We start from the raw sequence: 14,377 nt of genomic DNA, 5'->3' as shown, positions 1-14,377 counted from the left end.
ACAACAAGTTACTATATGCAAAGCTGTGGGACTAAATATATGGTCAATTTATATGGAAATAGCCTCTCGGAGAAATGCAAAGTTAGACAGTGTGCTATAGATCCTTGTGGTCCGATCATTTATGAACTCCACGCACAGCAAGAGCTTAGTGCATCAGGCTCCCTTTTTTATCTTTAATATGGTAAAGTAACTAGAGCTAGGTATATTTCCTTGATAAGCATTTTCTATGCAGCCTAAATAAAAGTATGATATTAAAAGGAGCAATTACAATTGTCCAATATTAGATGCCTTAAAGAAGAAATCCCAAGCAAATCTTGCTCTTGAGACCATCAAAAGTGGCATAAGAGCCACTTGAATTTTATTCCTTTGATTTATCTATTTCGTTCGAATTAAGTAGGTAGGCTCCATCTTATTCTATTTTTTGATTGTCCAAAACTATACCTTATGTAACAAGGCTACATGAGAAGCAAAGAGCTATAGATCCAATCTATATGATATCTAACAAATCTCGATCACCTTCCGCACCTCCCTACCATTTCATTTGTCACTCTTTATGTATTTGGTATTCCACATACATGCAAATCACACCATATACATGTATCTAGTGCGTATTTAATAAGATTCGCGTGTATTTGTGATACATGACTATCTCACTCATCTCGCTCGTCTCCCTCCCCCTTTATGTATATCTGGTGTAAAAATACATGTATCTATATATCTACTTCAATATATATATATGGTAGAGAACTCTTTATAAAGATAAATATGCATTTTTTTGAAAGTATATATAAAATTAGGATATATCGTATGAATGTATGTCTAATAAGCTAGATTTTCCAAAAAATTTTTTAACTCTGTTTCATATTAGTTGGCTCTTATTAACCTAACACACTAATTAAAATGATTTAATTTGAAGTGTATAGTCTTAAGATAAAACACAATCCTGTGTATTTCAATTTGTTTGTTTTATTTGTTTTGATACGAAATTTAATAAAGTAAAAATTACTTTTAAATTTTATAATGATATATTAAATATATATAAACATTTCTTAATCTTGAAAAACATTCGGATCATAAAAAATGAAACGGAAGGACTAACTAAATTCACCATAAGAGAGTGGCACAAAAAAAGGTACTATTACAGAGTGGAGTGTTTCAGTAGCTCCTTTTATCCTCCATGGGTTATCGACTTCATCATTATAATCACATTTTCCCCATTTCCAGGACCTCCTTCTCCTCTTTTCGCTTCAATTTCAGGTGAGTAATTTTTTTTCTTTCACATTTACATACGCTTAATGTTATCATTACAATGAAAAATACGAATTATTTACAATACATTTGTCTATATGTATGTAAACAATTTTTTCTGGATTTTTTTCGGGTTTAATTGATGACCCATTTGGTATATGTGTGTGTAGAGTGTGGTGTTGCAGTCAGAGTGGTAAAAATCAGGGGAAAATGGAGCAAATAGTTGTTAATGGCTCAGAGTCACAAGTTGTAGTGGATGATTCTAGTTTGTTGCAAAAGAAAATATCTGCAATTCGACTTGGGGGTCATGCAAAGCTACAGGTGAATCTTACATTGTTGGGCTTTTTGGTTTTGTTATGTTAATGAATTATCGTGAGAGTGATGAATGATTTGGATTAGTCCCAAAAGTTATGAACTTTATGTGTTTGTTCATGTTACTTATTGGGTTTAATTTCTAATTTCTTGTGTATATATACTACCTTTGTCCCAATTTAGTGTCTTCGTTCTAAGTTGCGTGAACTCTTCACTTTTGATGCTGCACCATGTCGGATTATCCAAAAATACACTACTTTTGGAGAATACGACAAGCATTCGGTTACACTTTTGAAGGGTGTGAGCAACATATATTAGTTTGATTGAAGAAGGAGTTTATGAAATAAATGGAGACTTTTGAATCTGGTGGTCTTAAATTAAAAACGAGTGTAGTCCTTTAAATCTTGTGGTATTAAACTTGACAGGTCGAATGTTGGAATTGGAAAACTTACTATACATAGAAAGAGACGCTCTTTTTCAGACAGACGAAAGAGGAAAGTAAGACACTTAAATTGGGACATAGGAAATACTTTTTTGGGAGTGGGGGATGGGGGATGTGGAGTGTTAATTTTAAGACATTGTTGTATTGCTTGTTAATCTGATCAATGGAACTTTTGTTAACTGTATAATACAACATTTCTCCGTGAAGAGAGTTGTTATCTAGGGAGTAGTAATGTTGGTCTTGGGTGTATATACGTAGAACTTCATCGATAACTTGTTATTTCACTATTAAAGCTTCATTGGTTATCTTGTGTGTGAGGAAGGTAGCTTTAACATTCTCATGCTTCTTGGCTGTGATGTTAAGTTTGTGATTAGGTAAACTTGTAAGTGGTTAGTTGACCCTGTACTGACATATACTAATCCCTAGGTCCTTATATAAATTACGACAAAAATGTGTATCTAAGGTGTTAGTTGCTTGCTAGCAGAATATACTTTTAGAAGTCTAATCTAAATGATTGTATTTGTCTAAGTCATGGCATGCTTCCGGAAAAGTTCTGTTATCCAGGATCAACTATACACACCTTTCTGAAGTTTCTATTATGTTGGGCTCCATGTTTTGTTTGACATATGTACAAAACTATTGGCATTTATTAATGTAAAGTACTTATCTTAGCTAGAGTCTCGATCATTCACACACATACCATGCTTATTTTACCTTGTTCTAATTGGTTTTTTCCTTTTACTTACTGGCTATATCAACATTCTAGGTAATTGCAGATTTTGATGCCACATTGACAAAATACCGGGTCAATGGTTGCCGAGGCCAAAGTATGTTATCCACTTCATAAAACATTATCCTCTTACAATATCTTGTCTGGAACAGATAGCTATTCAATAGCATACAATTTGATATACGTTCTTCGGTCACAAGTGAGGACTTGTCAAAATAACTAATTTTGTAGGCAGCCATAACGTTTTACAACAGGAGGATCCTGAGTACAATGACAAGAGGCAGAAGTTGTATGAGTATTATCATCCCTTAGAATTTGATCCGACAATTCCCCTTGATGAGAAAGCCAAGCTCATGGAAGAGTGGTATGTGTTATGATTTTTTGCTACTAGAATCGGGTCCAAACTTGTGTGATATATTGCATTTTGAGTTATTGACAAGTGAAATACATAATAGAAGTTCCCGGATAATATTTATATTTTATCGTAAGAGTAGTAGTATATCCAGCACCCTTATCTAAGAAAACATCATCGGTTTGGTGAAATTTAAAGGGATTGTAGTACCATGGCCTATGTGTTAATGTCTAATTTATTTTCTGCAGGTGGGGAAAAACACATGCGCTTCTCATTGAAGGAGGCGTAACATACAATGGAATTCAAAATTCTGTGGCTAAAGCCACAATTGCATTCAGGGATGGTGTAACTGAACTTTTTGAACTTTTGGAGGTACAGTATAGCCACTATCAGTTGTTTTCTTAGACATCTTGGGATGATGTTGATGAAGGCCATGCAACAAATATGAACCATTGTGATTTTCTTGTGTCATCTAAATTATTAAAAAGAAATTTGATGGGATTAGTTTATCAAAAAGCCAGAGAATAAATAATAGGGTCATTCCAAGCACTCAAGAACCTTGGAGGAAATACCTTGATTATTTTCTTTTCTTCTGGTTTTGTTTTTTCGACTTTGGGAAGTCCTAGAATGTCAGGCTCAACCACAGCTCAAATGTTGTTTTAGTGAAAGTGAAATTAAACAGTGATATTACTAAATAATGTGTTGGATTCCATTTTCTGTAGTTGCAAAATTCATGCTAATGCCGAATTTAGTAGTCAATTTATCCCAGAATAGCTCTTTTCGGAAGAATTTCCTTTTGACCTTCTACTATCTCATGTGATTGCTTCAGTAATGAGTTGGGATTGTTTCGTATGCAGGAAAAAGGTGTTCCTGTTCTTATATTCTCTGCAGGTTTAGCTGACATAATAGAGGAGGTTAGTTCTTAAGGATTATCAGTGATCTTGATGCATAACAGGTGTAGGTGATCCTGTTATGTATGTCCAGTTTGGCTTTAGATATGATTCTCGTTTTCTTAATTTGCCAGGTGCTGAATCAGAAAGTTCATAGATCTTTCAAGAATGTTAGAGTTGTCTCCAACAGGATGATGTTTGACGAAAATGGTCACCTACAGTCATTCAAAGGTATCACCTATCACCATTTAGAGGTGCTTTTTACTTAACAAATTCCTTCAAACAGTTTCCATTGATGGTTAGGTTCATTATTTGTATATCTGTGTGGGTTACCAAATTTTAGCTATACTTCTAAAGTTTAGGAATTGGCCACTGGTTGTAAGTTTAAGCTTCAATGGAGGAATACTCTGCAGTTAAGCTAAAGTCTGACATATTCACGAAGATGTATTGCAGTGATAGGGATGCTAAGGTGGATGTTTCGGTCCATACAAGATTAGATAAGATAGGAATGACGACATTGCAAGTAGCATGCATTGAGGATATAATGAGAGAACGTTGCTTGAGATGTTTCGGTCATGTCATGCAACGACCTATAAAATGCACCGGTCCATAGGTATGAAACTATAGTGAGTGAAGGTGTTAAAAGGGGACGAAGTAGACCTAACATAATATGGATGGATGTTGTCTAAGACCTAAGCTTTCTTGGAATCAATACAAACTTACCTAATGATAGGACGTAATCGAAGAAAATGATCCATATCAGCGGGTATCACTAGTTGGGAACAGGTTTTAGTTTTGTCAATACATTGATTTTGAATCTATTGCTCTTTATGAGTATTTTGATCTTTATCATAGATTAATATGACAAAAAATATAGAGAACTTGTACTATTGCCATTTTTAAAAATATTTAACTAATTTTTCACCTTGTTAAAGCTTAAATGGAGACACATGGTCAAAGGTGATTCACATATCCAACCTCTACTTGTTTGAGATTGAGATGTAGTTGTTATTGTTGTTATGATTGGTAGGGGTAAGTGTAAGATTTAGGGAGCCACTTGTTTGAGAGAGATCCTAATTTGCCTTAAAAGAAAAATTGCTTACCTGTATTGCAATGAAGTAGATTGGTACATTAAAGTACTGTTGATTGATTGATTGATTGAAACAAACAAAGATGAATTCTTTTATGATCTTTTGAGTATTAATTTGTTCGACTTATAAGGACTAACTAAATAGGATTAACCCTCCATGAATTTGGATATTTATAAGGCTAACGCAAGTGCGGAAATCTAACATATGAAATAACCTGAACACTAAAAGTCTACATAATTAAGACTTCTGTATGTAATAAAGATTAGTTTAGTACTGGAGTTCAATCCCTGTAACCAAGTAATTACATCTGATCATTGGTTGGACATATTTGACAAGTACTTACTGCTAGATACTAAGCTTTTACACATATTTGGTCTATGCTGGAACAGCAAGCTTACAAGCAAAGCCAATTGCACATATTTTTCTTGTATTGTGGTCATTTTACATCTTTATTTCTAAAATTAAGAACACGAACTGATACCTGCAGGTAAGACAATCCATGTACTCAACAAGAATGAGCATGCACTTGACATGGCTGCACCACTTCATGATCACCTTGATGACGTGAATGGACTGAGTGATGAGAAATCTGCATTAAAAAAGAGAACTAATGTGCTACTTCTTGGTGACCACATTGGAGATTTGGGAATGTCTGACGGCTTAGACTATGAAACAAGAATATCTGTGGGTTTTCTGTAAGTATATCAATTCATGTCTCCTTATTCATCAAATTTAAACAATACTGAGATATCATGGAACGCGACACTGCTCATAGAATGAAGTCATTTTTGTTTTGCTTTATCTCACCTCAAGTTGGTTATGTGATATCCAAGGTAAATGGATTGTAATTATAATTGTCGTAAGTTGTAACTCCTTAGTTAGGAGAATTTAAGTATCACATCCTATAATTGAAGTAGGAATTGTTCCACTATCATTGGATTTGAAATCTTTTTCAGCTAGAAGGCTTTGAGCCTTTCTAAGAAAAGTTTCCATATTTAGAGTTGTTCAACATTTTCAAGTCATGAACATTAAGATGAAACAAGTTTATATTGATGGCATACAAAACTGTAATCCAACTACAAACATTTATCCCAACTCTCTAAACGGATTGACAAGTCCTAAAAGCTGAAGTAAAGGAAACTGCGACTGTATGAAATACAATAGTGAGCATCAATTCTCTCTCAACCCACTTTTGTATCCTCTGAAATCTTGGACGAGTTCTGGTTAGACAGTTGACACATTGTCCTATGAATTGATATTCAATGGTTAGGAGACGATTTACCCCGCTGCATGTGGTGCTCCCTCCCTAACTAGTCTGGGTAGGGAGAGAGTGAGGGTATATAGTACCAAGCCTTGCCCCTTCTTTTTTACTAAGAGGTAGTTTTTACTCTGAATTTGTGGCTTACAAGTCACCAAAGGAGCAATTTTTGTATTCCTACCTCATATTTTTAATCTTTTCAAAGGTCAAGCTTCCAACATAATACTTTTCACTCTTTTGAAAACATGAAAAACTAGTTAAATTGTGGATTTTGTTAAGTTGAGATAATTAGGTGGTTGTTCACTGATTGCCTGCTGAAGTTTGAATACATATACCTTCCCAGAATCTTTTCCCTAATGGTTTGACAATATATTTTCTTACATTAGGAACTTCCAATCTTTTGCATTATAACTTTTTGCAACATTTTTTCATTTTTCTCACTCAAAAAAATTTAAAATTTAAAGAGTCATTCATATGGGGCTCTTCGTTTGACCATGTTTTTCAACTTATTCAACAAATTCATTTAGAGCATGTCATTAGAATAAAATGAACAATTGTAGACATGTTCAAGTTATACTTCTTGGGTTATAACAAAACAGATTCTCAATATGCTATCTTTTCCTGATAAATGCTTTCCATCTTTTATGACAAAATGCAAAGGGTGAAAGCCCCTCTTTTTATTTAGAGAATGGTGTGGAATTCAGCATTTGTTGAAGTTTGCTAGTACTGAGTTCAGAAAGCATGAGAACAAGAAAAGGCTTACAGTTTTGCTACATTCTAGTTATGTTGATTTAATGTCTAATTTTCCTGTAGCATATTCTGCGATTTTAATACGTGGTAGTTGCTAAACATAAAGAGATTGTTGCAGGAATGACAGAGTGGAAGATTCTCTAGAAAGCTACCAAAAAGCTTTTGACATTCTCTATCTGGTAAGAAATTCTATTATACACTTTAAGTTCGATTCATTCTACTACTCTAAATTGCCTTGTGGACTCTCATCTTTTTGTTATATTGTAGAATGATTCATCCATGCATGGAGTGCTCAAGCTTGCGACTCATCTCTGTTCAACAGAAAGCGATTGAATTGCATACATTGCTCGTAGCAAGGCTCTGTTCCCTATATTGGATTTGCAAACAGCACACGAATGACCTCTACTTTTATACATTCTTATAAGAAATTGTGTCAAGAAAATCTCCATTCAAGATACATAGCAGCACTCCTAATATCGACAGCTTCTCAACATTTGTCGTCTCCATCAGGCACTACAACAATCTAGGCATGTTTATAGGATTCACATGCAGATAATGGATAGTAATCTCCGCTTTAGAGTAGATTGATTTACCTTGGGAAATAATTCATTTGGGAACTCGTTGTATTGCTCTATAGCTGATAATGTAGCTTGTTGCAATTCACAATGAGTGGTGATTCCTTTTATAAGGATTCTTAGAACCATTTTTAATAACATTTAAAGACCACCTACCTTACAAGGTACTGATGATACCTCTAAGCTGCTACAATAACTGGTGTATCTAGTAATTTCTTGTACGTTGTTTATTTCCTTGTTCGAGTATGAACGCTTAACTCCTCTCTTCACCCCCATTTACTCGTAAATTGTTTCTCTTTGTGAGTTTATCTTCCACAAATATTCAGGTTAAGTTGCATTTTATTTTGGCATCATATTGTTAGAGCAATGTTTCCTGCATGGAGGGAGAGACTACCCTTGGCAGATGATGAGTTGCTGATCCAAATAACAAAAAGGAGTAAGTTCCCCATTGTTAAAAATTGGTGAGACATGCTCTTTAAACCCAATTCAATCATAACATTCTGTCTCATTATCAGTGTCAAGATATGATTAAACTCGACTAATTCAGAGTTGCACCTGGTAGGTCCACTGAGGCCTAAGGGAGATGGAAGGCTTCCGAGAAAAAGGCAAAAAGGAATCTCAACCATCATACCACATTTTCTTGGTGAGTAATGTAAATCTTTTTTATATTGCAAGGGTTGTCCTTATGATGCTAAAGAAGTGCACATCGAGCCCATATGAAAGGATTTGGTTAAAATATATACTAGAGCCTACAAAGTGCAAATGGAACCAAACCATAGACGTTGCTAAAACTTTCTTAAACTTCGTGTCAAAGTGTCAAGTTGAATTGAGACAGAGCAAGGGCGAGTGATGTATGGCATAGTGGAGTTTTCCTGATTCATATTCCAGCCTAGTTTACAGGCCATAACTAATGTTCTATTCTATGCACCCTAAAGTTATTTCATTTTATAAGATATTAGAGGAGTTGAGTTGAAGCTTCCAATCTATGTGCACAGGTTAATTTAATAGAGAACTAGTTCTGTCAATCCTGTATGCTAAGACAGCAGCAAATACTGTGTACAAAAACATTGTGTTGTTTGCATTATGATGATCCAACTGATGGTCTAGAGACAAATGAAAAAGTTGAGAGCAGTATAGAAGTCATATACTTATTATTTATGTCCTCCCTCTTTGAGGGAACAGAAAAAGTACTATACTCTTGGACATTTCCATAGTCATTTACATTGGCACATCCCTATATAAGTGAGGAAGAAAACATTAACAAGAGCCACTAAGCCAGTTGCAACTTGCAACATGTATTAAAGAAAAGATATATGGCATTCCCTTCATTCCTAAATTAGATGTAGAAACACAAAAAGAAGGATTAGTGATGTTAAGTTTGTATACTCGGATTTACTAATCGTCGCTTACTCCACTGCTGCTGACATTGGTAATGCCAAGCTGTTATCAGTCGGTTCTTCCGAGGGTGATTCCAATTCCAGCTGAGTGTTAAAGCTCTTTGTATAGTGGAACTCAATTTGCAGCCTCTGATGAAGTGGTGTAGATGCCATCAACCCTTTCTTCACATCAACTTGTAATTCCCTAATGGGGATTGCTGCCAAAAAACTCTTAATGTACTCTTTGCAAGCCTCTTTACCTTTGCAAACAAGGCTCGCTTCGTCCTCATTTTCAGGTACTTTATCCCTGAAGGATACGACTGATTCTTCCATCTTTTCTTTGTTGTTATTAGAGACCAGCTTCCCTTCATTAGAAGCAGCCTGCTTCTTATCAGTTTGCTCCTTTTTAGTGCTAGCTGGTTTCTCATCTGATTGTTGACTCGTGTTAGGTAGCTGCAAGATTGTAGTGTCTCTGTCAAATTTGAGGATGAAAGCCTGATTGCAGCCTTCATAAAGTCTCTCACCAAGTGTATCGATGATATAGTATGCATCTCGTTCAACCTTGAGTATGAAGAAGTGGTCATTCCAACTCACAATGTAAACAAAGCACTCGCCATGACTGGGACTGTCTTGAACAGATTTAGAAATCTCATCCCAAATGTTGTCAAAGGACATGGCATCTTTCAGAAAATCGAATCCCTCATCTTCGATTCCTTCCGGATGAAAGAAACCAATGAATGATTTCTCTGGGACTACTGAGAGCGGGCGTACTTTAGCCTGGACCACTGTTTCGAGGTCAAAATGCTTATCTGGGAAACGCTCCCTGTACGTCTTGTTTTCACAGAGATTCCTCCACTCTAGTGAACCTTCACGGATAAGACTGTCGAGTTGGGACTTGATAGGCATTTCTTCAGGGTTGGAATGGAACCAATCAGCAATCACAGCAACCAAGGCTGTACAAGCACTTTCACCTGCAGCCCGTTCATTTCGTTGATCAATTGAAGCAAAGAAGACCTCAGTCTGCAGCTTCATCTGCCCATCACGGCTTACTATCTCTTTCTGCTCCCAACTACCAACAGCAAAACCGTCTTCTCCAAACTCGGAGACTGAAAATCCATTGGCAGTTGAACCTTCCTCACATTTATTCCACTGCAAGCAAGATAGAGTTATATTAGAGCTATAGAAGTATGCAAGGCAGTGAGGTAAGTTATCAATGTCTGGAAGCTCATCATGAGGTGATAAATACTATTCCACGCGAATTCACTTGGATGCTGGACAGATCATAGATATAAAAAAACTGAAGTAAGAGAAGATGGAGACATACCCCTGAAGAAGACTCATCGGATGAACTAAGCTGTCGGCGATCAAAATCTATATCATCCCCACCTTCCTCTCCATAATGCTTCTTCAACAACGGCTCCCCTTTGGGTTTAGGAGATCTGAAGCTCAAGTTTCTCTTTCTCCAGGGGAGCATTTTGCGTTTTGAACTTTGCTGTGAATATTGATTATGACCTTCTCCAGTTGCACCCTCGGCATACACACGCCGTGCAACGGATTTGTGATGACTATAAAAGATCAAATCATCATCTTCACTGCCACTCGTGTTTGTGTAGCATGATCCACCAGCATGCTTCGCATAGGCAAGTGTTTCATAACTGAATGACTTCCGCAGACTCGTATCCTCCTTCACTTCGTCTGATTCACCTTCCTCCGAATCACCTAGTGAATCTGTATCAACTGGATATACCAAATCAGTATCATCACTTCTGACTGAGTTCCTTCCATCACTGCCCTCCTCTTCATGACATGCCTTCTTTCGTCGCATAGTAGATAATCCCTTGAAAAATTTCACTTTCTGCAGACCTGCTTTCAAAGCAGAAAGCTCATTTCTGTCTGTTGACGAAACCTCTGCAGGGGAAGGAGATACTGGAGCAGACATGACGAACTTTGGCATCGTTTCTGAGGCTTCTTGAGCATTCCCCAATTCAACAAGATTGAGAGACAACTGCCATATACAAAATCTACCATGTTAACCAAAAATAAGGAAAAAAAGGGACTATCGATGTAGATCAACGAACAAAGTAGATCAAGCAAGCAATTTTGTTTTGCTTACACAAAGTGAAAGGTTGTTCTTATTGCCGCCACTATACGCTTCCAAGGGAATGACTATTTCAATTTCTTCTTTTTCCCTAGCTTCTGAAGCAAAATCTGCAATGTTCAATGATGCAGCAGCAACTATGGGGACTTTATGGTTCGATCGTTTATTCGTAACCTGTTTTAGAATAAACATGAATAAGTACTGTCAAGCAACTTACAGAGTTCATATCACAAGTATGGAATTGAATAAAACAGTGAATGAAAAGACAAAAGATGCTATGCTGTATGAGCATAGAAAGCAACTAAAAAAAGGCTGAACTTTTCTTCTTTCCTTTTTTGGGTTAATAAATCAAACTTCCCTCTGAATTAGAAAACAAAAGATGCTAGATAAGCAAAGAAAACAACTAAAGAAAGGCATATTCTTAAGTGCTAAATATCATTTGCCAAAATATTAAATAAATATACAGAATATGCCAATACTATATTTTCACAAAATGTATAGCCACATATATAGAAAAGTAAATATAAGTAGGTATGACCATCCATATTACAACACTATTAAAACAACCACAAGCTATTAAGGTGGGTCCAACATAAGTAATCACTAATTCCAAAAGGCTTAATTAGCTTTTTTGACTACCACAACATGTTTAGATAGTATCTTCATTATCTAAGCTAAATAAAAAAATACTTTTCAGAAAATGCATTGAAAATTAGGTTACTATAATGTTTAAAGGAAGAACATCAAGGGGAAATTCATTATTTCTAATCACACTTGTGTTTGTCATCAAACTCAAAGAGAAAAACAGATTTGGTGCTGAGTTCCATAATCAAACCAAACTAAAACAAAGGAATTCTACTAGTTTAAGGAGATTGAGGGTCTATCGGAAATTGTCTTTCTATCTCACGAGGTAGGGGTAAAATCTGCATACACAGTACCTCCCCAGACCCCACTTGTCAAGAAATTATGCTATTTGATTAAAAAAATCATGATTGGATGTTTTGAAGGACATAATCAAACAAAAAACAAAACAATTCTACTAGTTTTTAGGAGATTCAACAAATTATACTATATGATCAAGTTTCATGACATAACAATGATGAAGAAAAGCTTAGTCCTTTCTAATTTCTTACACCTACAAGACAATATAGACACAAAATTCATAGCCCCAACAAAAAGTCAAGCTTCCACACCAAAAGTCAAGGCCTTTGATCAATTCTCAATAATTTGTTGATGGGACAGAATTCTCAGTAACAACAGTATACCAAGATCAAATTTTTAATCTCTTTTTTTTTTCAATTCTAAAAAACAACCAAACAAGAACAGCAAAACCAATAAACTTAAAAGAGGTAATAAGCAAGGGGATATCTCACATTGAATACTGTAAAAGAAACCTCCCAAGGATGAAATGCAATCTCTTTGGATACATTAAAATTGCAAAGACTTTGAAACTCCTCATTCCAATAAACAACTCCATCATCCTTCAAAGACTCTTCCTTTGTGAAACTCTTCTTAACATTTTTCCTCTTTAGAGAACTCAAAGTCAAAGAATTACCCTTTGAGCCTTTCCACTTGATTTCAACAACCAATCTTTGAAAATCTTGAGAAAAGTTTAGACCTTTAACACAATTCACAGTGATTTTAGCCTCAAATTTCTTTGAAGTTATTTCAGGCCATGGCCTCCACTTCATCATTTTCACAACCATCCCTTTGAATTCACACACAAAACTAACAAATACTCAAAAGGGTCCTCAACAAACACAAAAAAGATTCACACAAAACAATCAAATACTCAAAAGGGTCCTCAAAAAACACAACAAAATTCACACAAAACTAACAAATACTCAAAAGGGTCCTCAAAAAACTAACAAATACTCAAAAGGGTCCTCAAGAAACACAAAAAAGATTGACACAAATCAAACAAATACTCAAAAGGGTCCTCAAAAAACACAAAAAAGATTGACACAAAACAATCAAATACTCAAAAGGGTACTCAAGAAACACAAAAAAGATTCACAAAAATGAAAAAAAAAAAGGAGGTTTCTTTGAATTGAGAGATCAAAAAAGAAAGGGGGATTAGGTGTTTATCAAAAGGGAATTTGTAAGTTCATGAAAAAGAAGAATTGTTTTATGAGTTATGCAGAACCACTCTGGCTTTTTTTTAGAGAGAGAAAGAGAGGACAGAGAGAGAGGCCGGCATTGTAAAAACACCTAAGAAGTAACGTCTCTATTTCTAGTGGAATTTTATGGGTGTTTGTCTCACACTATTCTTCCTCTTTTGATATTATAATTAATAAGTTTCCTTAAATTTTTATTCGACTAATTCAGATTTTCATCACGTAATTATAAATTTTTATATTTATCGATTAATTTAAATTTATTTTATAAAGGATTCATTTATCAAAAGCATTTTTTTATATTCAGGAATTAAAATTTCTTATTAAGAAAAAAAATTTCAATCCAATGCACCACAAGTTTTGGTCAATTGGATCAAGTATATCTATTGGCAATTACTTGAAATGTAAATATAATAAAAAAATCATTTTCTTAAGATAACAATTTCCTACAACGATACAGAGTTTAATCAAAAATAAATTATTTTGAAATAAGTTATTTCATACAAAATAATCTTATATTTTATTCTTAAATTATTATATTTTATACCACGCATGAAACAAGTCCTAACTTTCTTAAGACTTGTGTCAATTAGATTAAGTATATCCGTTGAAATTTCACTTAATAGAGACAATGGATAATATAGTGTAAACAAAATTTACTATCACTTCACTACTTTATGAAAATAGAAAAAATATTTTTGAAAATATAAAATTAATTTAAAAAATAATTTTTATAAGATAACAATCTCCAAGAAAATCTAACTAGATTCATGTGTCATATTTTTAAGGAAAAAATATAGTAACAATAATTTTAGGTACATTGAACTTTCCTTTGGCTTCCCGGTATTATTTGCATAAGGTATGTTTGAAAGATTTTGAGTGATTTATAAATTATTTTTTTTTAAAAAAATTAGGGATAATTTTTTTTGGTAAACAATATTTGCCTTAGGTATCTTGAAATCTTTATAGGAATTTAGAAACTAATTTTAAAAATAACATTTTGGTGATAATTTCATATTTGGATAGAGAATTCTCTATACGTAAATATCAATTATGAAAATCCTATCAAAAGGAAATGTCAAACTCCTTATCAGCCTAGCAAATATCGTATAAGTTATTTAAAAAAAAATACATAAAT

At 34.5% G+C, this 14,377-nt stretch overlaps 2 protein-coding genes across 2 annotated transcripts; one reads left to right on the top strand and one right to left on the bottom strand.

The window, feature by feature from the left end:
* The first annotated feature begins 1,098 nt into the window (after window positions 1–1,098).
* On the top strand, window positions 1,099–7,917 carry LOC107003198 (cytosolic 5'-nucleotidase 3). The gene is made up of 10 exons (XM_015201485.2): window positions 1,099–1,257; window positions 1,419–1,569; window positions 2,769–2,829; window positions 2,964–3,096; window positions 3,333–3,456; window positions 3,942–3,998; window positions 4,109–4,205; window positions 5,553–5,760; window positions 7,192–7,252; window positions 7,341–7,917. Exons 1-10 carry the CDS (start codon window positions 1,178–1,180, stop codon window positions 7,404–7,406), a joined length of 1,038 nt encoding a protein of 345 aa, XP_015056971.1. The 5' UTR covers window positions 1,099–1,177; the 3' UTR covers window positions 7,407–7,917.
* An 853-nt stretch (window positions 7,918–8,770) lies between these two features.
* Window positions 8,771–13,345, bottom strand: LOC107002855. The gene is made up of 4 exons (XM_015201045.2): window positions 12,496–13,345; window positions 11,138–11,296; window positions 10,349–11,029; window positions 8,771–10,173 (listed from the first exon to the last, which is right to left on the bottom strand). The coding sequence occupies exons 1-4, from the start codon at window positions 12,826–12,828 to the stop codon at window positions 9,055–9,057; spliced, it is 2,292 nt and encodes a 763-aa protein (XP_015056531.1). The 5' UTR covers window positions 12,829–13,345; the 3' UTR covers window positions 8,771–9,054.
* Window positions 13,346–14,377: the final 1,032 nt, after the last annotated feature.

The sequence above is a fragment of the Solanum pennellii genome, chromosome 11 (assembly GCF_001406875.1).
Source record: "Solanum pennellii chromosome 11, SPENNV200".
Taxonomy (NCBI): Eukaryota; Viridiplantae; Streptophyta; class Magnoliopsida; order Solanales; family Solanaceae; genus Solanum; species Solanum pennellii.
This window is presented reverse-complemented; position numbering and strand designations above follow the sequence as displayed.